Source organism: Sabethes cyaneus, chromosome 3, assembly GCF_943734655.1.
Source record: "Sabethes cyaneus chromosome 3, idSabCyanKW18_F2, whole genome shotgun sequence".
In the NCBI taxonomy this organism is placed as follows: domain Eukaryota; kingdom Metazoa; phylum Arthropoda; class Insecta; order Diptera; family Culicidae; genus Sabethes; species Sabethes cyaneus.
The window spans coordinates 12,142,487-12,164,842 of NC_071355.1; the positions used below are offsets into that span (position 1 = coordinate 12,142,487).

At 41.2% G+C, this 22,356-nt stretch overlaps 2 protein-coding genes across 2 annotated transcripts; one reads left to right on the forward strand and one right to left on the reverse strand.

The window, feature by feature from the left end:
• Nucleotides 1-6,017: 6,017 nt before the first annotated feature.
• Nucleotides 6,018-7,037, reverse strand: LOC128739264 (uncharacterized). The gene has a single exon (XM_053834742.1). It carries the CDS (start codon nucleotides 7,035-7,037, stop codon nucleotides 6,018-6,020), a length of 1,020 nt encoding a protein of 339 aa, XP_053690717.1.
• Nucleotides 7,038-9,706: 2,669 nt separating this feature from the next.
• LOC128739265 (uncharacterized) lies at nucleotides 9,707-10,726 on the forward strand. The gene has a single exon (XM_053834743.1). The coding sequence runs from the start codon at nucleotides 9,707-9,709 to the stop codon at nucleotides 10,724-10,726; it is 1,020 nt and encodes a 339-aa protein (XP_053690718.1).
• The last annotated feature ends 11,630 nt before the right edge of the window (nucleotides 10,727-22,356 follow it).

A 22,356-nucleotide genomic window follows, 5' to 3' on the forward strand; every position in this document is an offset into this window, starting at 1 on the left:
CCTCATGGGGCTGTCAGAGAGTGGGAAAGTGGTTTCTATATAAAAACACAATTTTTAGTATTAGTCTAAAGTATAATGTTCAGTATGCAGAAAACCCGAATCAATTCGCCCTTCACATTATCGAGAATAAAATATTTAAAATGAGGCAATCAAAATGATAACAATATTCCTTTGCCACCCAGACAGCACAAGAAGGCCGGATCATGGATTTAATAATGGTAATGGCTAATACCGGATTTTTTGGTGTGCTTTCAGCGTGTAAAGACATAAATAACATGGCAGGAGTATTTATTTTCACTTTTTGGGTGCGTAGAATTAGGAGCAAACATGCGCAGAATTAGGAACATGAGCAAGAAAGTGCGCAGAATTAGGCACCGTGGATAAGTTTACAAAACGAAAAATATACTCAATTGTTGGTCGACTTATAATTCCCATATTTTTTACCAGATATTGACCGTAGCACAATACGTTGCTGCCATCCACGTTGTTAATTTAAATCTAGAATACTTAGAATAGCGGAAGAATCAAAAAAATGTCTTAACTGCGTAGAATATGGTACGTTCATGGTAGCAATAGTTCAATACGGGCACATAGTTGTTTCAGGGTTTTTGATAACAAACTGGAAAAGCGCAAACTCAGATTGAATTTTAAATGCAAAAGAAGGAACGGTAGGGAACAAAAAATAAGTGCAAACAATGCCGAAACGTTGTCGAAGACTACGAAAAATCAAAAGTAAACTATAATAACTGACTATTTTAAATTTACTGAATGGAATTAAGTATTATTTCATAAAAATCTTGCCACATATTTCTTTATAAGGAAGTTATAATTTCCAGATACTTAAAAATGTGTATCTTGTGTCCGAGAATATATTTTTAGCTTTTATATTTATCATTTTCAATGACTCTTAGGACTACTCAGAAAAGTTAATCGACCCATTCCCCAATCGATTAACTTTTTCGAGAGTCTACTGTATATTTATTTATGGAGGTAATGCAATGGAGACGCGCGGTATATTGCTTTCATCTGCTCGCTTTGCAGCAAGAGAATCTTCAAAAGACTATTTGAAATACAACTCTAGATACGTTTTTTAGATTTTTTTTATAGACGTAAGAACTTACTAATAATAATTTAATACTGACGTTTTTGGAGCGTCTTAGTAGAATACGAAACCTGGAAATTAAATAAAAAGAAAACTTATCCAATTTAATTCTACTCTGTATACATAGTAATATTAAATTGTTTTCGTTTTATAATTAAATATGTTTTCGTTTTATTTAATAATTTAATAATTATTACTACTTACAGTTTGCAATGTGTGTTTAGTGGCATCAATTAGGTAGTATAACTATTTGTTAGAACGAACATTTCAAGTTCATTAGTCTAAATTTAGAACAAACAGCGCCTTTGCCTGATGATAACCGGCTACCACACATGAATGAACAACTGTCTGCGTCTAACATTGACCTATTTCACAGTCATTGCTGTTTGAAGATTTGGGTGAAATCATTCAGCGGAAAAAATGCTTGCAAGCATTTTGAATAGGAATTCTGATAATGTTTCTGGAACGTCAAGCTCCTTTTGCACTGCTATTATTAGACGCAACATAAAGTAGTTAGCTAGCTAGGAATTATTAAAGGCCAAATGCTACGGCAGGTATGTTTGAAAATCATAAACTCGGACTGTAGAATTTAAAGAATAGAAACTGGTTTCGTAAAGCTATGAATATTTAAAAAGCTTTCTTGATTTGTAGCGACTCTAAAGCTTCTGCAGACCAACAATCGCTCAGTTGAGATTGGGGTTCTGTTCGGCTTGGTAGAATTAAATTCAGATCGAAATACCCATTTTATCGCTTACGACATGAAAGTGCCAATTAAAATCTGTTTTATTTGTCTGCTGTATTTTGCGACATTTTTTACGGCTGTTATTAGCAGAGCACAGCAATCCTACGGCAATGGTAAGATTTTTTACCAAACTTGTTTACTGTCTACTTTTCAATAACCCTTGTTACAGTCAATACATACGTACACACCCTGCCGGAAGTCTACTTTGTGTCTTATGGAAAGAATAGTGACAGCCAGATCGCTCGCTCGAAGACGGGACAGTTTGCATCAAACATACCTCGGCCGATAGTGTTTTAAATTGCAATTGATAACTGTCTACAACCTGTTTGAATCAACATTTTGTAAAATTTTTGATCATATGGCAAACCAGTGGACTGTGTTGGAAGAGTTTTACGTGTAATAAAAAAATGTTTGTCTGGACCAATTTATCTTTTTCAATTCAAATTTCAATCTTCAGTTTTAAAGCGCAAATGTATTTAAGAATGACTGTGCTTTTTACGAAAAAACTTCGTTCGTCGTTTATCTAGTTTTGCGGAAAAAGTTTTATTTTTACAATATTAGACGTTGCCAGCAGTAAAAAAACATTAAAAACAGAGGGATAAATATTTCTGTGTCGTATCTTGAGTAATTCATATCACAGTGGCGCTTAACTATTGCCTGTTTCTTAACCTCTCAAGTGTTTTTTCCTCATTCTAAAGACGTCGCCACAGGTTTGTCCGGTATCGTGCAAATAATCGTTCTTCTAGGATATAGCAGATTCTCAACATTAATCAATTTCTAAGCACACAGCCAGCATAAACTAGGCTTCGTGCACGTCTTCAATCGTTTGCTACTTACAGGAACAAAAAAAGTTTCAATTGCACGCGTTATACAACAAAGACAGATATAGACATAGGGGGAAGTCATCTGTGGCCGGACAGCCTCTATGGCCGGACACTAAGATTTATCAAAAACAAAGATTGATAAAAATATTCGGAAAGCATGGAACAACAGTAAATTGCAAAATTTTATGGTGTCCCAATTATGACGTCTTTGTTTCAAAAGGTAAACAAATGAGAACTGTCAAACGGTTCAACCATTAAAACAAAGAGAATCGAGTAAATTTCATACAAGTGCAGTTGCAAATGTTTTTAATGAATAAAAGATGCAATACTTCTAAATGTTGGCTTGATAAAGTTATTTGTTCGAAACAGTTTAAATTTGACATAAAAATATTAGATTTTGAAGAAAAAACTTAATTTTTTGAAACTGTGTCGTGTCCTCTATGGTCGGATACCAACTTGTCCTCTATGACCGGAGAGTAAAGTAATCAGCAAAATATATTTACTTCATCTAGAATTGCTATATCTTTGATTCCTATGTAAAATAAAACTAGTTAAGCAATGCAAAACGTAGAAAAAATCAGAAAAAAATTGCAGTAAAATGTCAGCAAAAATATCAACCTATGCTTTGCTGATATGCTTTGTAAATGGAGTTGCCGCGTACATTTTTGCATGCATTCAACAATACCAGCGCTCTCAATAAAAAATTATGCGAATAGAACTTTATTCAACTTTTATACAGCAAACCTGCCAGGGCTGGAGTCACAAGGTCTGTTTTGCAGTTTTAAATTGTTCTAGGATCTTTTTCTTGTAAATAGAGGTAATAAAGCCGGTATTTTTTGTGTTTTATCTTAAAAACCTAAAGTGTCCGAGCATAGACGACTTCCCCCTACATCGACCGATCAAATCCCAATCAATCAGCAAGACCTAAGATGGATAGCTATAATACAAAGGCTTTTAGCACAAATTTTGTCTAGAGTTACACAAAATATAAATCTAGGACCCCTCATGTTCTTAATCTATTTTAATGGTCTACACTTTTCACTAAAATGCGCGAAACTTTTTTCAAACAGTTGATTCTAAAATATTGCATATCATGTAGAACATTACAGGCACTGCACTTCTGTGAACAAAGTTAGATAAATTTACGATTTAGCGGTAGTGATTTTAGCGGTTTCTATACGTTTCTTTTTTGAGACAAATATTTCATACTCTAGTATGTATGCCTTTATTCTGATTATTAGCTCAGGGATTATTCCAAATGAATCAGATTGGATCAAACAAGGAAACAACAAATCTGATCAAAATGTTCTTCATTTCGAAATAGAAGGCAGGGTACGTATAGTACGAGTAAAAGATTATTGCTATAATAAAACTTCTCCAATGCCAAACTTTGTTTCACATGATAAGCGCTGATAAGTGCTTTCTACTGGGAACTGATCCCGTTCCTCGTAATGGTCTTGCATTTGCCTATTAATTGATCGATAACAGGATCCATTTCATTGCATATGCTAATGCTATTAATTCTTTTTGGCGAAATGACTTCATCCACTCCCCATACCAGTTATGTAAATTCATTCCCATAGCATTCCAAAGAATCTGCATATCAAACTAAATGCAAGGTAAAATTCAACTAGACATGTATTGTATTGTGTTTTGAGTTTTGGCCAGAAACAACTTCGAAAGCAGTATTATCACAAACAGTTTGTGGTATTGTATTTTCAATACCCAGCCGGGTATGAAATGGGGAAGGCAAATGAGGAGCGTCCAATATAGCTCTAGCCATCCCAAGCCCCTAGCGCCTCCACGTGGCCATACCTGGTAATGCTCTTTTGAGTAGCCAAGCCAGGAGGTGCGATGCTGGGTGGTTCCCAGCTGCCTGATCTCAAAACTGCGGGTTTGGATGACGGCTGAGCAACACGACCTTGGTAGTAGGTAAGCTTAACATAAGTTATTTTAAAGATTTGTTTCGTTTTAGCTCATGGAGCAAGCACCTCCTACTGTACAAAGAAAACTCGGGCCGAAGAAAGTTTAAATAGTGCTCATGGATACCAGAAGAAAAAATTAAATTAATGGAAGCACTCATGTAAACTCAAATGATGCAACTCTTTTCCATTCGAAGGACTGCTGGTGAGATTGTTCTGTTTTTGTCTATATATCTTCATATAATGTATATTCATATAACACATATTTTATTCCATTGCCATATACCATCATTATCGTAAAGGGGAAGGAGCATCAGGGTATCGAATGAATCGAAGGCTGGATGAGGGATGTGGTAACCAACCCAAGTCAACCCAAGGATTTTGACGCGCCCTTCTAGCACACAAATCATCACGCAAGATAACCTTGCATGGCGAAGTTATGTATCTAGAAACTGAAAGTCTATGCTGGAAGGAGTGTCTTATATCCCGTGTAATAATATAAGCGACATTGCTTATAGATCCACCCAACCCCTTTTGGTCCTTAACAAACAGCATTTACATGAAAGTTGCTAGGTAGATAAATTCGATTTTGCAGTAATTCTACTTGCATACAATGGGAAACCCTTGAGGTGATGGTGGCTAACCCCATACATACATATATACATACATACATTATATTTTTAATACCCAGCCAGCACCAAGTCGTATATCAATGTGCGAATCCTATCGTAAATATCTCTTAACAAATTCGGATTCGTAAATAAAGCCTAATAAAGCGCTTTCAAGTTGATATTGTATCTTTTATAATGATAGGAGCTGACAAACATACGATTTTCAGCCCAAATTCGTATAGCTGCATGCTGCTGGTCGCGCTAAATCGGATCTTATCATATTGAAATACCTATGTAAGTGTATCGCTCAAAATTACCTCCCAGATGGAGGAGGGGTGTCGAACCTCCATAGAAACATCTGTTGCCTTCGAAAACCTCCACATGCTAAACTTGGTTTCATTTGTTTGATTAGTTCTTGAGTTATGCAGAAATTTGTGTTTCATTTGTATGCGAGCCCCCCCTTCCAGAGGAAGAGAGGCCTCGAACCATCACAAGAGAGGATGCGCCTTGAACCTTCCCCGGCTTCAAAAACCCCTGAATACAAATATTCACGCCGATCGGTTCAGTAGCTTTCGAGTCTATAAGTTACATACAGAAAGACAGACAGAAAAATCATTTTTATAAGTTTAGATTTGTTTCAATATGTATATTGATTTTATGTGCAACGTAAGAACACTAAATAACGCGAATACTAGACACAACACTTATGGTTCTTACAAAAACATAAATACCTTATCCGCTAACCGGTTTCGGGTATGATGCTACCCATCATCAGAGCGGTGGTCGACTGGATACAAAGTAGTAATTTGCTGTTTACTACAGTTTCAACTTCGTCAGTTGAAAGAGCGGTGAGGTGATGAGAGCGTCATCCTCATTCATCAGGGGACGGTCCTCCGTACAGATGTACATCGACTCCCACGCAGTCAAATGAGAAGACTTTCTCACGTTTTTGAGCAGCTTTGCGTTTCCCCAATTAATATTATGTTTGGAGCAGATTGAGTGCATGGCTACACTGGAGTCGTTGGGCCGTTCGTTCTCCACTGCCTTTCTATGTTCCTTTAGACGAGTTTTGAATTTTCTCCGCGTTTGCCCGATGTACACCGCTGGGCAATCCTGGCACGGAATTTCATAAATTCCTGAGCGCTCGTCGGGCGGAACCTTGTCCTTTTGATTATTCAAAAGTTCCTGTAAGGTATTGCCGCTTTTGTGGACCACATGGAAACCATGCCGCTTAAGTAACTTTCTAATATGGTTTGTTACTTTCGGGTAAAACGGCAGGCTGATTCTTTGTACTTCTTCTCTTTCAGGCTGTAGTGTAGTGGTATCATGGCGCTGTTTTTTGCGGAGATGTTTGCGGATTATTTTATCCACAAACTTTTTGTCGTACCCGTTTAATTCAGCAGCTTTCTGGATCCTTTCCCTTTCCGCTGCAAAATCTTCCTGCTCCATGGGGATGTTGACTAGACGATGCGCCATAGAATGAAAAGCTGCTTGTTTTTGGGCCCCGAAGTGATTCGAGTCCGTAGTAATGTAACGGTCGGTAGACGTTGGTTTTCGAAAAATGCTGAACTTCAGGGTATTGTCTTCTTTCCTGGTAATCAGCAGGTCCAAAAACGGTAGTTTTCCCTCTACTTCCTGTTCCACCGTAAAATTGATCTTTTCGTGCTGTGAGTTCAGCCAATTCAGTGTTTGTGGCACGTAGCGTTCCTTCACTATGGCGTAAATGTCGTCTACGTATCGCTTCCATACGCGTGGGAAAAGTTTTTCACTTTGTAGCTTTTCCTCAAAGTCGCTCATAAACAATTCCGCCAAAAGGGGCGATATTTTACTACCCATGCTGAGGCCATGGATTTGCTTGTAGTATTTACCTCTGAATACAAAATAATTTTGATTCATGCATTGCTTTGCGACAGAAACATAGGCCTCTATATGATTGTGCGGTGCCCGGCTGCGCTCCAAATGGTATCGAAGACTTTGTAAAGCATCTGGTACTGGCACGCTTGGGAATAGGGAGCTGACATCAAACGACACCAAAATTTCTCCCCTTTTTACTTCAACATTCTCTAGTTGACTCGTGAATTCTATTGAATTTTTCACGCTCTTACCGTGTAAAACCGGGTATTTCTTCATTTCTTCGACTAGCCAAGCTGCCATTTTTTCTGTTGGTGTACAAATATTCGAAGAAATTGGTCGCATAGCTAGTGGGTTTTTGTGTAATTTAGGTAAACAGTACAGTGAAGCTACTCTCGGGTTTGGCACTAGGAACTTGCGATTTAAATTATCTTCTCCCATCAAGCGGGTCACTTCTTGACGTGTACAATTGGCTTCATCAATCATACTATTGAGGGGATCTTTTGGTTTACCGTTTTTAAATTTGCACTCTTCATACGGGCCTGAATTAATCATATCAAGAACGCGCGCATCGTAATTCTCCCTGTCCATGATCACTACGGCATTCCCTTTATCCGCACGAGCATACACTACATCGCGAGATTTTAATTTTCTAACTGAGCACCAGTCGTCAAAACGGGACGGCTGTTTGTTATTCCGTGGTTCTATGTGTAGAAGGGCACTTTTTATATCGTGACGCGCAGCTGATTTTGACGATATATCTTTAAATTGGATTGCACTTTCAATATTATTCACAATTTCAGCAAGGGGGGCGTGCCGTGGGGGGAGGGCAAACTTCAACCCTTTATTAAGCAGGTCGAGCTCTGCTTGTGTAAACTCAGTGGACGACAAATTTACTACGAAATTATCGATTGGTTGGGGAGACCCTTTTGTTTTTACAGGTTTACACTGGGATTGCGCAAGCGAGAGCAATTTTTTGTGATGCTTTTGCTTCATCTGTTGCACACGGTTAGTAAGGTTTCGGTGAACCTTACACAGCTCTCGCTGCCAGCAATTTTGGTTTTCTTCCACACACCTACGCGCGACACACTCAGCGGTGGAATGATAATCCACTTGCTGCAACAATTGCAGATGTAATGAGTAAAGCTGCTCTTCCACAACCGACAGCTCTTTGTGTTTGCACTTAATTTCTTCTTTTAACCAGATTTTTTCGGCACTTTTGATGGCTTTTACACTAGATTCACTCATGACCCCAGGTTTTATGGAAATAAACTTGGGCTTTAGGCCTCTTCTTTGGCAACGGGTAAGAAACTACCCGTTTCTACCCGTTTCTTACCCGTTGCCAAAGAAGAGGCCTAAAGCCCAAGTTTATTTCCATAAAACCTGGGGTCATGAGTGAATCTAGTGTAAAAGCCATCAAAAGTGCCGAAAAAATCTGGTTAAAAGAAGAAATTAAGTGCAAACACAAAGAGCTGTCGGTTGTGGAAGAGCAGCTTTACTCATTACATCTGCAATTGTTGCAGCAAGTGGATTATCATTCCACCGCTGAGTGTGTCGCGCGTAGGTGTGTGGAAGAAAACCAAAATTGCTGGCAGCGAGAGCTGTGTAAGGTTCACCGAAACCTTACTAACCGTGTGCAACAGATGAAGCAAAAGCATCACAAAAAATTGCTCTCGCTTGCGCAATCCCAGTGTAAACCTGTAAAAACAAAAGGGTCTCCCCAACCAATCGATAATTTCGTAGTAAATTTGTCGTCCACTGAGTTTACACAAGCAGAGCTCGACCTGCTTAATAAAGGGTTGAAGTTTGCCCTCCCCCCACGGCACGCCCCCCTTGCTGAAATTGTGAATAATATTGAAAGTGCAATCCAATTTAAAGATATATCGTCAAAATCAGCTGCGCGTCACGATATAAAAAGTGCCCTTCTACACATAGAACCACGGAATAACAAACAGCCGTCCCGTTTTGACGACTGGTGCTCAGTTAGAAAATTAAAATCTCGCGATGTAGTGTATGCTCGTGCGGATAAAGGGAATGCCGTAGTGATCATGGACAGGGAGAATTACGATGCGCGCGTTCTTGATATGATTAATTCAGGCCCGTATGAAGAGTGCAAATTTAAAAACGGTAAACCAAAAGATCCCCTCAATAGTATGATTGATGAAGCCAATTGTACACGTCAAGAAGTGACCCGCTTGATGGGAGAAGATAATTTAAATCGCAAGTTCCTAGTGCCAAACCCGAGAGTAGCTTCACTGTACTGTTTACCTAAATTACACAAAAACCCACTAGCTATGCGACCAATTTCTTCGAATATTTGTACACCAACAGAAAAAATGGCAGCTTGGCTAGTCGAAGAAATGAAGAAATACCCGGTTTTACACGGTAAGAGCGTGAAAAATTCAATAGAATTCACGAGTCAACTAGAGAATGTTGAAGTAAAAAGGGGAGAAATTTTGGTGTCGTTTGATGTCAGCTCCCTATTCCCAAGCGTGCCAGTACCAGATGCTTTACAAAGTCTTCGATACCATTTGGAGCGCAGCCGGGCACCGCACAATCATATAGAGGCCTATGTTTCTGTCGCAAAGCAATGCATGAATCAAAATTATTTTGTATTCAGAGGTAAATACTACAAGCAAATCCATGGCCTCAGCATGGGTAGTAAAATATCGCCCCTTTTGGCGGAATTGTTTATGAGCGACTTTGAGGAAAAGCTACAAAGTGAAAAACTTTTCCCACGCGTATGGAAGCGATACGTAGACGACATTTACGCCATAGTGAAGGAACGCTACGTGCCACAAACACTGAATTGGCTGAACTCACAGCACGAAAAGATCAATTTTACGGTGGAACAGGAAGTAGAGGGAAAACTACCGTTTTTGGACCTGCTGATTACCAGGAAAGAAGACAATACCCTGAAGTTCAGCATTTTTCGAAAACCAACGTCTACCGACCGTTACATTACTACGGACTCGAATCACTTCGGGGCCCAAAAACAAGCAGCTTTTCATTCTATGGCGCATCGTCTAGTCAACATCCCCATGGAGCAGGAAGATTTTGCAGCGGAAAGGGAAAGGATCCAGAAAGCTGCTGAATTAAACGGGTACGACAAAAAGTTTGTGGATAAAATAATCCGCAAACATCTCCGCAAAAAACAGCGCCATGATACCACTACACTACAGCCTGAAAGAGAAGAAGTACAAAGAATCAGCCTGCCGTTTTACCCGAAAGTAACAAACCATATTAGAAAGTTACTTAAGCGGCATGGTTTCCATGTGGTCCACAAAAGCGGCAATACCTTACAGGAACTTTTGAATAATCAAAAGGACAAGGTTCCGCCCGACGAGCGCTCAGGAATTTATGAAATTCCGTGCCAGGATTGCCCAGCGGTGTACATCGGGCAAACGCGGAGAAAATTCAAAACTCGTCTAAAGGAACATAGAAAGGCAGTGGAGAACGAACGGCCCAACGACTCCAGTGTAGCCATGCACTCAATCTGCTCCAAACATAATATTAATTGGGGAAACGCAAAGCTGCTCAAAAACGTGAGAAAGTCTTCTCATTTGACTGCGTGGGAGTCGATGTACATCTGTACGGAGGACCGTCCCCTGATGAATGAGGATGACGCTCTCATCACCTCACCGCTCTTTCAACTGACGAAGTTGAAACTGTAGTAAACAGCAAATTACTACTTTGTATCCAGTCGACCACCGCTCTGATGATGGGTAGCATCATACCCGAAACCGGTTAGCGGATAAGGTATTTATGTTTTTGTAAGAACCATAAGTGTTGTGTCTAGTATTCGCGTTATTTAGATTTGTTATTTTAAGTCTATAGTGGGGTTGCCTAATGGAGTTCGATTCAACTCAAACACTGGTTGCTTTCCTGAGTGTATCCGGAACGCTCCCAGAACGTGTCCGGGTGTGACCAATGTGTTCCTGCACATACTCCTAGTACTTAGTAATGTCACATGTTGTATTTTATTTCAAGTCAGAAACTGATCTTCGTAGAGGTATCCGAAACATTTCCGAAAAATGTTCAGCTGTGGCCAATAATGTCTTGAGCACTTTATACGACTCTTATACGAAATTTTCGGAACCATACATCTGATCTAAATTCTGTTCAATAGTATTCTTCCAGCCGATAAAACTTTCCAGTTGGTAGTTGGTGCAGTTAAATCAGTCCAGACATTTTCAAGAAAACAGATGTATATTTTCATATTTTCAGCTGTCCCCCGAATAAGGCGATGGAAGGTGCTGTACCTGTACGCCCACCGCGATTTCCGCGGTATCTTAAACAATAAAGTTGATTTTTGGTAGTTGACTAGACACTAACAATGTACCGAAACCCAACTTTATTGATTAATGGGCAACTATGATATTACCGAGGACGTACAGCACCTCCCACCGCCTTATTCGGGGAACTGCTATAGTTTAGTATTTTTTTCAATAAAATTACCAAGGAATGTACCTCGGCGTCGGCTTCGAAATCCTCCATTATTGGCTATCCAGTTCCTTAGAACCAGGTACGGCGGTAATCATTGCACAGTGGGTGGTCCAAACAGCGAAATACGTGATCATTTGATATAGCGCCGAAACGTGAAGTTTTTTTTATTTGTTTGTTTATTTATTGTTTTCTCCATCGGATCTAGAGTCTAAATGAAGATTTCAAATATGAATGGGAAAAGCCGATTTGAGTTGAGATTTTACCCATTCTCAAATCGCATATAGTGTCGTTAGAAACATTTCTCGAATATTCGAGATACAGGCTTAGTACTTTCGGCAAAGTTGTAGTAAATATCAATACAAACAACTTTGTCAAAGACACCATACTTGTATCTCTTCATGGAAATTGTCTATGAAGCGTTATTCATGGACAGACCCTTCAAAACAGTTTTTAACCTCTGAGTTATTCTGGTCAACTTTTACGTGTTTATAGTGTTTTAGAAAGTTGTTCATCTTACTAAAATCAACGTTTTTGTAGAACATTATTATACGTGATTTTCTTAAGTTTCGGAGATATTGAGTATTTTTGATGAAAAATAGTACTACTTTGAGCTTAAATATTTCCCAAGGTGGCAAATGGTGGCAGATCAACTCGTACTCAAAAGAACAACAAAAAGATATGTTGCTTATTTTATTTTTTGTTTGAGTAAAGTTAATTGTTAACTGCTTGTCAATTCGTGTTTACTAATTAAATAGACTAAAAAGTCATTCCGAGAAAATTCGGCCATTTGGATTTCGGCCATTCGTGATTCGACCATTTGTATTTTGGCCATTTGGTACCAGCCCATTATGAGTGGGATCTTTTGAAAAGACACCAATCGAAGGTATTGAACAAAATAGACTTAAGTTAGTTATTTGGAAGCTTTTGTGTTATTGATTGCGTCAAATGATTTTGAGTCTACATTCATTTTCGACTCGAAAATAGGTGAAAAAATTGCTGGTAACTCAACTTGTTAGAAAGAGATTGTCAACATAAAAAAAATGGCGTTTATGCATCCGAAGTACATTTTGATTGTTCGATAACATGACTGTGAAGAATTTTTAAAACAACTATAACTTTTGAGGATTTTTTTTTTTTTTTTTTTTTGTATGCCAGAAGGGCATTGGGTTAAAAGGCCACTGCGACAGTCTTAATGATCGTCTTTTGTGGCAGGCCCCGATTGCTGTACACAGTTTACGGATCGCTCATACCCATTGATGGAGTTGAGCGGAATAGTTGTAATCCTGTGCCCCAATTCGGTACTACATGGTTTATAAAGCCAATGACCGTTTTGGGATTTAGGCTCCATACCTGGTATGGAGTAAGAAGGAAACTTCCTAAGAAGTTGTGCCTTGATAATGCAAGAGCTCCGCAATAGCAGAGCAGATGCGCTGAACTTTCAGGTTCAGAGTTACAAAAGCGGCAGGTGTCAGATGATACCTTGCCGATATTCTTTAAATGATAAAGAGCGGGGCTGTGTCCTGTTAGGAGTCCCGTGATCGTGCGTAGTTCACTACGAGTTAAATGGAGTAGTTTTTTAGCTACTGCAGGGTTTGGGTAGATAAACTGTTTAGCTTGTCTACAACCCTGTGTTTGATTCCAACGGGATGCTATTTCTAGCTTTTCCCATGTCATCAGTTCGCCTTTCACGGCGGATGTGGAGGTGCCCAGAAACGGTTCAGGACCAATAAATTGCTGAGCTGATCCTTGTCTTGCTAGGTTGTCAGCAAATTCATTGCCCTCGATTCCGCAGTGACCGGGCACCCAAAGTAATAAAACTTTGTTTTGGCGGGAGAGTTCCCTCAATGCTGTGCTGCACTCCCAAACTAATTTGGACACGCATTTGGCGGACTTGAGAGCCAGTAGTGCTGCTTGGCTGTCCGTGAAGATACCGATTTTCGCATGCCTGTACTTGCGTTTCAAGCATATTGTCGCACAGATGTATATGGCATATACTTCTGCTTGAAAAACGGTGGGCCACTTTCCTAATGAGATAGTTTCCCTGATGCCGGGTCCGTAGACTCCGGAGCCTGTGCAGGCCCCCATTTTTGAACCATCTGTAAAAAAACAGATAGTTCCAGATGGAAGATCTGGCCCTCCATTATTCCACATTGAGCGATCTGTTTCAATCACCTCATATGGAACGTCCATATTGGGCCTGGCTTCCATGCAGTCAGAGACTGAAGTTACTAAGGGTGTCAGATTGAATTCCCGAAGTATGCGAAGATGACCGATTTGGTCACCTTCGAGTATGGTTTTACTCCTTTGCAACCGTAGTGCGCCGAGCTCTGCTTCCTTCTTCACATGAAGATGCAAAGGCAGTAAGCATAGCATTGCCTCCATGGCTGCAGTAGGTGTTGTACGCATGGCACTGGTAACTGTAAGACAGGCCAGGCGCTGAACTTTGTTTAGTTTGGCTTGGGCTGTCACCTCATTCACCTTTGGCCACCATACGACTGCAGCATAGGTTATCCTAGGCCGTGCAATAGTAGTATATGACCAGAAGGCTAGTTGAGGTTTCAATCCCCAGGTTTTGCCAAACAGTGACCTGCATGCCCAGATAGCCGAAGTTGCTTTCTTAACAGCATAATCTAGGTGGGCAGCCCAGTTCAGTTTTTTATCGAGAATTATTCCGAGGTGTTTGACTTCATTACTGAAGCCCAGTCTGACACCATTCAGTATAGGCGGAGTAATGGTATGTTTCCTTCGCCTAGTGAATGGTATAACGACTGTTTTGGTGGGATTTACATTAAGTCCCTCTTGTGAGCACCATAACATGGTGGTGTTTAGAGCTCCTTGCAAGCGACTTGACAGTACTGCGTCAAACTTTCCTCTGACGATAAGTACAACGTCGTCGGCGTAAGCAATGGTCTCATAACCAAGCTGTGACAGCTTGTGAAGGAGTGCGTCGGCCACCAGTGACCAGAGCAGGGGGGAGAGAACTCCTCCCTGTGGACATCCTTTGATCACCGAAATCGTGACCGACGTATCTCCCAATGATGCTGTAATTTGTCTGCTCGAGAGCATTGCTTGAATCCAGCTCATTGTAGTGTGGTCGATTCTCTTTTGACAGAGAGCCGTATTGATTGACGCAAAGGACGTGTTATCGAAAGCGCCTTCAATATCAAGAAAAGCACAAAGTGCCGTCTCTTGATATTTGAGCGATTTCTCAATTAACGTCACTAAGCAGTGCAGTGCGGTTTCCGTAGATTTACCGTGTTGGTATGCATGTTGATTTACATGTAACGGAGAGTTTTTTAAAAACTCATTGCGGATATAGTTATCCGTGATTTTCTCCATCAGCTTAAGAAGCGTTGAAGTCAGACTTATCGGTCTGAAAGCCTTAGGAATGGTTTTGTCTTTTTTGCCAGCCTTAGGTATGAACACAACCCTTACTTTCCGCCAATTCTCTGGGATATACCCCAAAGTGAAACTGGCTCGAAAGAGGTTGATGAGCTCGGACATTATAACACCGTCCGTTTTTTGTAAGAAAATGGGTAGAATACCATCCGGACCTGGAGATTTCATTGGTTCAAAAGAGCTGAGTGCCCAATTGATCGAGGCCTCCGTAAACAATCGGCGTGCAAGTAGAACCGAATCATTTGGCACATTGTGTAATGACCCATTCCACTGTTGCCCACCTATGTTTTGCCCAGTGGTCACTGTCGAACCAGGGAAGTGCGTGTTCATCAGAACTTCCAGAGTTTCCCTGGTGGTAACAGTGAGACTCCCATCCTCTTTTTTCAATTGCCCTAGACCATTGCAATGGTCCTTGGACATCGCTTTCTGCAGACGCGTAGCCTCTGGCAGAGTTTGAATGCTTTCGCCAAATTTAACTCGAGATTTCCTTTTGGCTTTGCGTAGCTCAGCGTTGTATTTGGTGAGGGAAGCTCTGTAGTCTTCCCAGTTAGACGTGATTTTGGCCCTGTTGAACAGACGCCTTGCCTTCCGACGGAGATTGCTAAGCGTCTCATTCCACCAGGGCACATCACGGCAAACTGTTCGCGTGTTTACGTCTGTGATCCTACATTGCAGGTCACTAGCGGCGATATCCAGCTCAACTGGAGTTCGTATATTATTGTGACAGGAATTACGTGAGGCAATCAGATGATCCCTAAAGGAACTCCAATTGGTTTTCCTCGGATTCCTGAATTGTTCTCTCTTTAGAGGATTAGCCTCGATGTCGAAAATGATATGTCTGTGGTCTGATAAACTTGGTTCATCAGAGACATGCCAATTTTTGACTTTCTCAGCTATAGAGGCGCTACATAGAGTAAGGTCTAGGACCTCTTGTCTGATAGCGTTTATAAAGGTGGGGTCATTCCCTACATTGATTACATTGACATCGTTAGAAGTAAGATATTCAAGTAGGTACTCACCCCTGTTGTTTGTGTCCGAGCTGCCCCATATCGTGTGGTGCGCATTTGCGTCACAGCCTATCACGTACGGCTTGTTGACTGCTCTGCAGTACCGCACAAGTTCAGCAACCTCGGGCGGTGGTATTTCGTCCTTGTCCCCTGGAAAGTAGGCGGACGCAACGACTATCTCCTGCTTCCCTCTAGTCGTCGGGACTACCACCGTAATGGCAACGACGTCGCGTTGGATGAATTCTGTAATTGGAGAAAATGTTATTCTCTTATTTAACAGAATGGCAGTCCTAGGCTTGGACTGTGTATTACAATAGATCAACTTACCATTAGCGCCGGATAGACCGAGGATCGTGGTATCGTTGATCCATGGCTCCTGGATCAGAGCAGCACTCAGCTGCTCTTTGGTGAACCTCCGGCATAGGACACTAGACGCGCCCTTAGCATGGTGGAGGTTCACCTGAATGCAGCGAAAGCTGCTCATTTGGAGGCAGGATTGCCGTTTTCAGCTTGATCCAGTACTGGATCGAGCCTTGGCGAACGGGTACCAGCAGCGTTTTCGCTGAGTTGAGCGGCTGGGTCGCTCACACCGGCAGGCTTCGGTTGCCGCAGGCGACAGGCCACAGATGTCCGACCCGCACTTAACGGCGGATTGAGCCTCTGAGGTCTGCTATCGACTGGTGATTGCTGCGTACGCCTCTTGCGAGGTTTTCGCGGCGCTCGCCTAGTCTTCGCAGGATTGCATTGTTTAGGTGGCGGCGGGGCACTTCCAGTGGGAAGTTCCGCACTTTCCACCCTCAACGTTGCAGGATTGCATTGTCTTGGTGGTGGCGGGGCGCTCCCAGAAGGGAGTTCCGCTCGTACCTTCCTCGACTTTGCAGCAGAGACTGTTGCGCCTGTGTTGATCAGACCTCTGCCAACCTGTCGCATGCGTGCTTTGCCAAACATAAAATTTAGCGTAAAGCGCTGCTCAGTGATCTGACTTGCCGACTTTTGGTCAACCTCCATTAACAGTTCCACGGTATTTCCACGCACAATGCGATGGCGTATCTGCCACGCTTGCGTTGAAAAGCCGTCGTTCTGGTTCTGGAGGAATCTCAGGATTTTCTCGTCCGTGGTACCGACACTGTCCTGGAAGTACCCTATGAAGGTGTGAGCCTTCGGCAGGTCCTTCGTGTCGTAGGCCCGTAGTTGTGCTCCTTCCCACGGGACGAGAGTAGATGCCGTTTGCTCCAGCCATTTGACCGTGTTCTGGTCAGAGCAAGCCAGTATCAAGTAGCCGTTCTTGAACTGGCAGCTCCTGAACTTGGGTCTAATGGCTGGAGTCTCCTGGTCAGCTATTTGATCCAGAAGAACGGCGCGGACAGTCTGGAGCTGATCCGTAGTGAGCAGGGAAACGGGATAATCAGCCGTAGTTATGGCTACACTGAAAGCATCCACCATTTCCCTGTAGGTGCACCCCGAGGATGGTTTTGGTGCCGAAGGACCCGCGCAGGCTCGACTGCGTGGTCTCTTTTTAGTGGGACCTTTGCTGCTGATGTTCGGCGACGCCGTATCAGCGGATCGTTGCCTTTTGGTAACGACAAGGTCCCGCTGGCTAGGCTGGCCGGCCGACAGAAGGGCAAGTTCCTCCGCTTCGTCCTTTGAGTAGCCCTTGCTCCGATACCACTTCTGCCGTCGCCGTTGCGCTTTGGAGAGACGCTTGGCTACAACTCCGGAAGTCCCAGGTTGCCCCTTGACTTCAGGTAGCGTCACCGGATCGGGAAGGTTATCCGCGTCGCTTTCCGCATTCCCTGATGGCGAATTCAGGATCAGAGATGAAGCCGAGAGTCCTCCTTCCAGCGACATGCTGTCGAGGTTAAAGTCCTCTTCCATCCCTGTATCCATTACTTCGCCAGTATTGTCCGTGCCGATCGGACTGCGCACTTCCGGTCTACCGTCGTGCGCCACCTCTACACCTACTCCGGTGTTTATCACCAACTCTTGGGGGTCGTTGGTTGCCCCATCAATTATTGTTTCAAGGTTATCCATGGCGATGGTTGTACTCTGCTGGGGAGAAAATCAACGGTTCTTTACCAGCTTGGAACAGAGGGAGCAATATACTGCACAGGGTGCTCTGGTACCATGCAGGCTCCGTTCGACCTTGGGAAACTTTATTAGACCCCCCCAAGCATTCATCCCTAGGCACGGGTCGCGTTACACCGAGGATTGGGGTCCTCCTCCGCACTTTGCTCAGAATGTAGCATGCTCCTTGACTACTTGCTACATTGAGAGCAAAAGATTTTTACAAGATTTGCCGCGGAAGAGACTCGATGTGCAGTTCCGGATGGATCCACCATAAACTTACCATGGAGCCATCCGGAGCTGCAGACCGAGCGACAAATCTCAACACTCCTCCTTTATCCTGGCTTGTGACAGACAGCTCAAGTCCCGATCCAATTTCCCCATCACTTGTTCACTCTTTTTAGGGAGCCACCCGTGGCGGTTCATCAGCGAAGGTCCGTCACTGGCGGAGTTACTTTTGAGGATACAAACAGATACAGTCAATTGACACTTGATTTAAAAGGTTTTTTGTTGTACTTTTAAGTACGGGTTGTTTGGTCTGCCACCATTTGCCACCTTGGGAATTATTTAAGCCCAAAGTAGTACTATTTTTCATCAAAAATGCTCAAAATCTCCGAAACTGCAGAAAATCACTTATAATAATGTTCTACAAAAACGTTGATTTTAGCAAGATAAACAACTTTCTAGAACACTATGAACACGTAAAAGTGGACCAGAATAAGTCAGGGTTTAAAAACTGTTTTGAAGGGTCTGTCCACGAATAACGCTTCATAGATAATTTCCATGAAGAGATACAAGTATAGTGTCTTTGACAAAGCTGTTTGCATTGATATTTACTACAACTTTGCCGAAAGTACCAAACTTGTATCTCGAATGTACGAGAAAATAAATTTCTTATCTCACTTTTTTTTTTGGAATTAATCACCCAAAGATTTCTTTCATAAGAAGGGGCTTGTTATATCAAGAAATGTTCCTAAAGACACTATGAGCGAAAAACTTCACGTTTTGGCGAAATATCACACGATCACAAAATAGAACCTATACAAACCATCTATAGGACGTTGTTGAAGTTGGTGACCAAATAAATAAGTAAAGAATTTTTGTTCCGGAATTTTGGTTTGTTCAACCTTAAGGTGAAGGTCGTCAGAGGCCAGCTGCTTTTTTACTGATTTCAGTACTTGTTTCCACTATCGTTTTGTTTATGCTAAGTTTATGCTAAGTTGCTAGTAGTAGGTAATAATCTGTTATGAACAATTATGAAACGTAGAATCGCGAATCCATTTTTGCTGTTGAACTAGATCCGACAGTAATTCTATTACATAAAATGTTGTTTACGGTGAATTTTTTTATCAGAGAATTTTATAAGTATATTTTCGACACTTTACGACCATTAATTTAATAGCGAAAATTATTGGCCAATTTCATGCTCAACGTAAATATGGCATCACTCCCGTTTCCTTGGTAACGTATCAACAACGACGGTCGCGAATTCGGAATTGTAATCAATAGGGTAGATGATCCAGTAGTTGTGGTAGTACCTATAGTGGTGGAAACTCGAATTATTCCGTTATTCTTGCAGATTTTGGTACAAGTTTGATAGGTATCGAACTATCAGTACCAGTATTATCGGTAAGCACCAAACTTGCACCAAAATCTGCAAAAATAACGGAATAATTCGAGTTTCCACCACTATAGGTACTACCACAACTACTGGAGCATCTACCCTACGAAGTAAAGTTTTTCATATCAATTCAAGTGAACAGATTGGGCAAAATCATTTTAATATCTTACCAGATAACTGTTCGGGTGGTAAATTCAAGTTTTCTGTGTTTTAAATTAAGTTTCGCGAGTGATGTGATGCATCGGCCGAAAAAAATTAAAGAAAAATCGACGGCGAAAAAGTGAAAATATAGTGATGAATTTTAATTGGGCAGAAATCTCAGTATTTAGTGTAAGTCATGCCTCAAAAAGTAATAGAACTTATAGAATGCAATGTTTAGTGCTTCGAGTTACAAGATCTGATTACGGCTAGCAGGTTAGTTGAACTAATTTTATTTTTTTGTGTTGGTTTCCTGAGTCTATGGGAGCATGTTGACACAGAAGAAGGGAAGGGAAGGGTCATATTCGGTGCCATACTGACTGCCATAAATGGAAATGGGCCGAAAAACGATCATTATATAAGCATTCCAGTGCAGCGTGGAACAACTTCGGCGGAATTAAACACCACTGGAAAATCACGATTTTCAAACTTTATGTACCTTTTTCTCAGAAACTACACAACGTATTGGAACAAATTATTTTTTGTTTTGTTGGTAGTTGCGTGGCAAAGACTTTTATAACTTTTGAGTTTCGTAAGCAAAACACAGCTTGAGAAAAACGAAAAAGAAGAAGAAAAGATGCCTGAAAGAATAAAATTTTGTCTAATTTTTCTTTTTTCTCTGGCTGTGTTTCATTTACAAACCTCAAAAGTTGTAAAAGTCTTTGTCAAGCTACTACCAACAAAACAAAAAAAAAGTTTGTTCCAATATGTTGTGTAGTTTCTGAGAAAAAGGTACATAAAGTTTGAAAATCGTGGTTTTCCAGGAGCGGCGTTTTATTCCGTCGAAGTTGTTCCACGCTGCACTAGAATGCTTATATGTATGATTGTTTTTCGGCCACTTCCCGTGGTCGGATCATTACAAATTTAGTACCAAAATAAGCGGAAAGACTGCAGAATCCAAATCTGAAATAAAAAATTATTGATTTTTTCAAAATTTTTAGTCGTTCATGTCCCCTTAAGGTATTAACTTTATCACCGATTTTCGTGACGGAAAGTTACAGACCCGTTGTTAGTTGCATACCGTTTTTTTTCAACACTCGCTTCAAACGAATCAATTGTCGGTACGATGATAATAGTTTGTCCTGATTTCAGCTGTTCAATTGCATTATGGTTCCAACAGTTGCTCATGTTTCTGTTAACATACCTGGCGCCTCCATCGATTCTAAAGCTAAAGGAGAATCACCATAATTAGTGGTGTCTCAGACTCTGGCGCAAATGTTACGAACAACAGCAACATGTTGGTATGAAAATTAGGCCATTACAAATATTTTATAAAGTTTTTGTCCTTCCTGTGTTCGGCCACTGAAGGGGGGGGGGGCGAAAAAAAACAAAGTGAATTTTTTAATCGAGCAAAAAAAAACATGGATTTTAAGAATTTTTATTTGAGGTTTAAACGTGAAAACCGAATCTATTCTTGCTTATGATATATACTTTATTATTTTCTATGCAAAAATATACGAAAAGAGACAAAAACGAAGGAAAAAATTTTTGGACGATTTTCGGAAATTCCATTCGTCGAATTTCCATTACTGTTTCGTACTAGAAGCGTTAATTCAACTCGGAGACTCGTTTTTCGAGTTTTTCAGACTGTAGAGCCCACAGACAATTGATTTTATAAAAAGAAATTTGACTCATATCCTACAAATTTTTTTTTTGCCCCCCGATTTTTCAAGCCAATTTCCAAGGGGAGGGGGGGGGGGGGTGTGACAAAAACTGTAAATATGATTTGCAATGGCCTTATTTGAAAAAAAAAAACTTTGTAAGGTCCTCTTGCAGCGCTCGAAAAGTACCGAATTGTTTATTTCTATTGAATTTTCTGACAAAGCTCGGTAAACTACACAATTGCTAATAAGCGATTCCTAGTAAATTTCAATCAAGTTTGACATGACTTCGTTCACAGCTTTCATACTATTTCAAGTAAAATGTAACTTCTGCGCATCGACCTGAGCATTTCAATACTCAACAAAGATATATTTTCTCGAAACCTGTCCCCTTACTAGACGGAGCAACAACCTGTTGTAACGATAGCTCGATCGTACAGTTCTTAACTTTTACACTTACGCAAGTAGGTACTCTGCAAGCAGCTTGCATTAGTATGATCCCACAAAACGCTGATGGGACCACCAACAACAGGCCGCTCTGTTGGGAGATTGTGTGTAAACCCCGCAAGCTATTGAATACGCGCGTGGATATTTTTCTTTGAATTGAAATTGTTGGGCCATTCCGTAAGTACTTGTATGTCGATAGAGGCTCTATCTACGTATTGGTACCGTTATTAGTGGCAGTGACCAAGCGAAAACAAAGTCAAAGTCAAGGAAACTGGATTCTCTCCCATCCATCCGTCCGGCGAACGAAACCGAATATGTATGTACACGACGTGGTGTCGGCTGTAACCGATAATTCATCGGGAATTTCCGACCGCTCAGGATTCTCTATGAGTTTAGTTTAGTATTATGGTTTCAATTCACTAACTTGTATACGTATAGCATGACAGACGTTCGGACTAAAGATTACACTTTCGTTCGTATAAATACGATCGGCAATCACTTGCAGTATGAAACATAACATA

Bases quoted from the DNA above. Each gene is read 5' to 3' on its own strand.
- LOC128739264 (XM_053834742.1), bottom strand. From the start codon at position 7,037: ATGGGTAGTAAAATATCGCCCCTTTTGGCGGAATTGTTTATGAGCGAC.
- LOC128739265 (XM_053834743.1), top strand. From the start codon at position 9,707: ATGGGTAGTAAAATATCGCCCCTTTTGGCGGAATTGTTTATGAGCGAC.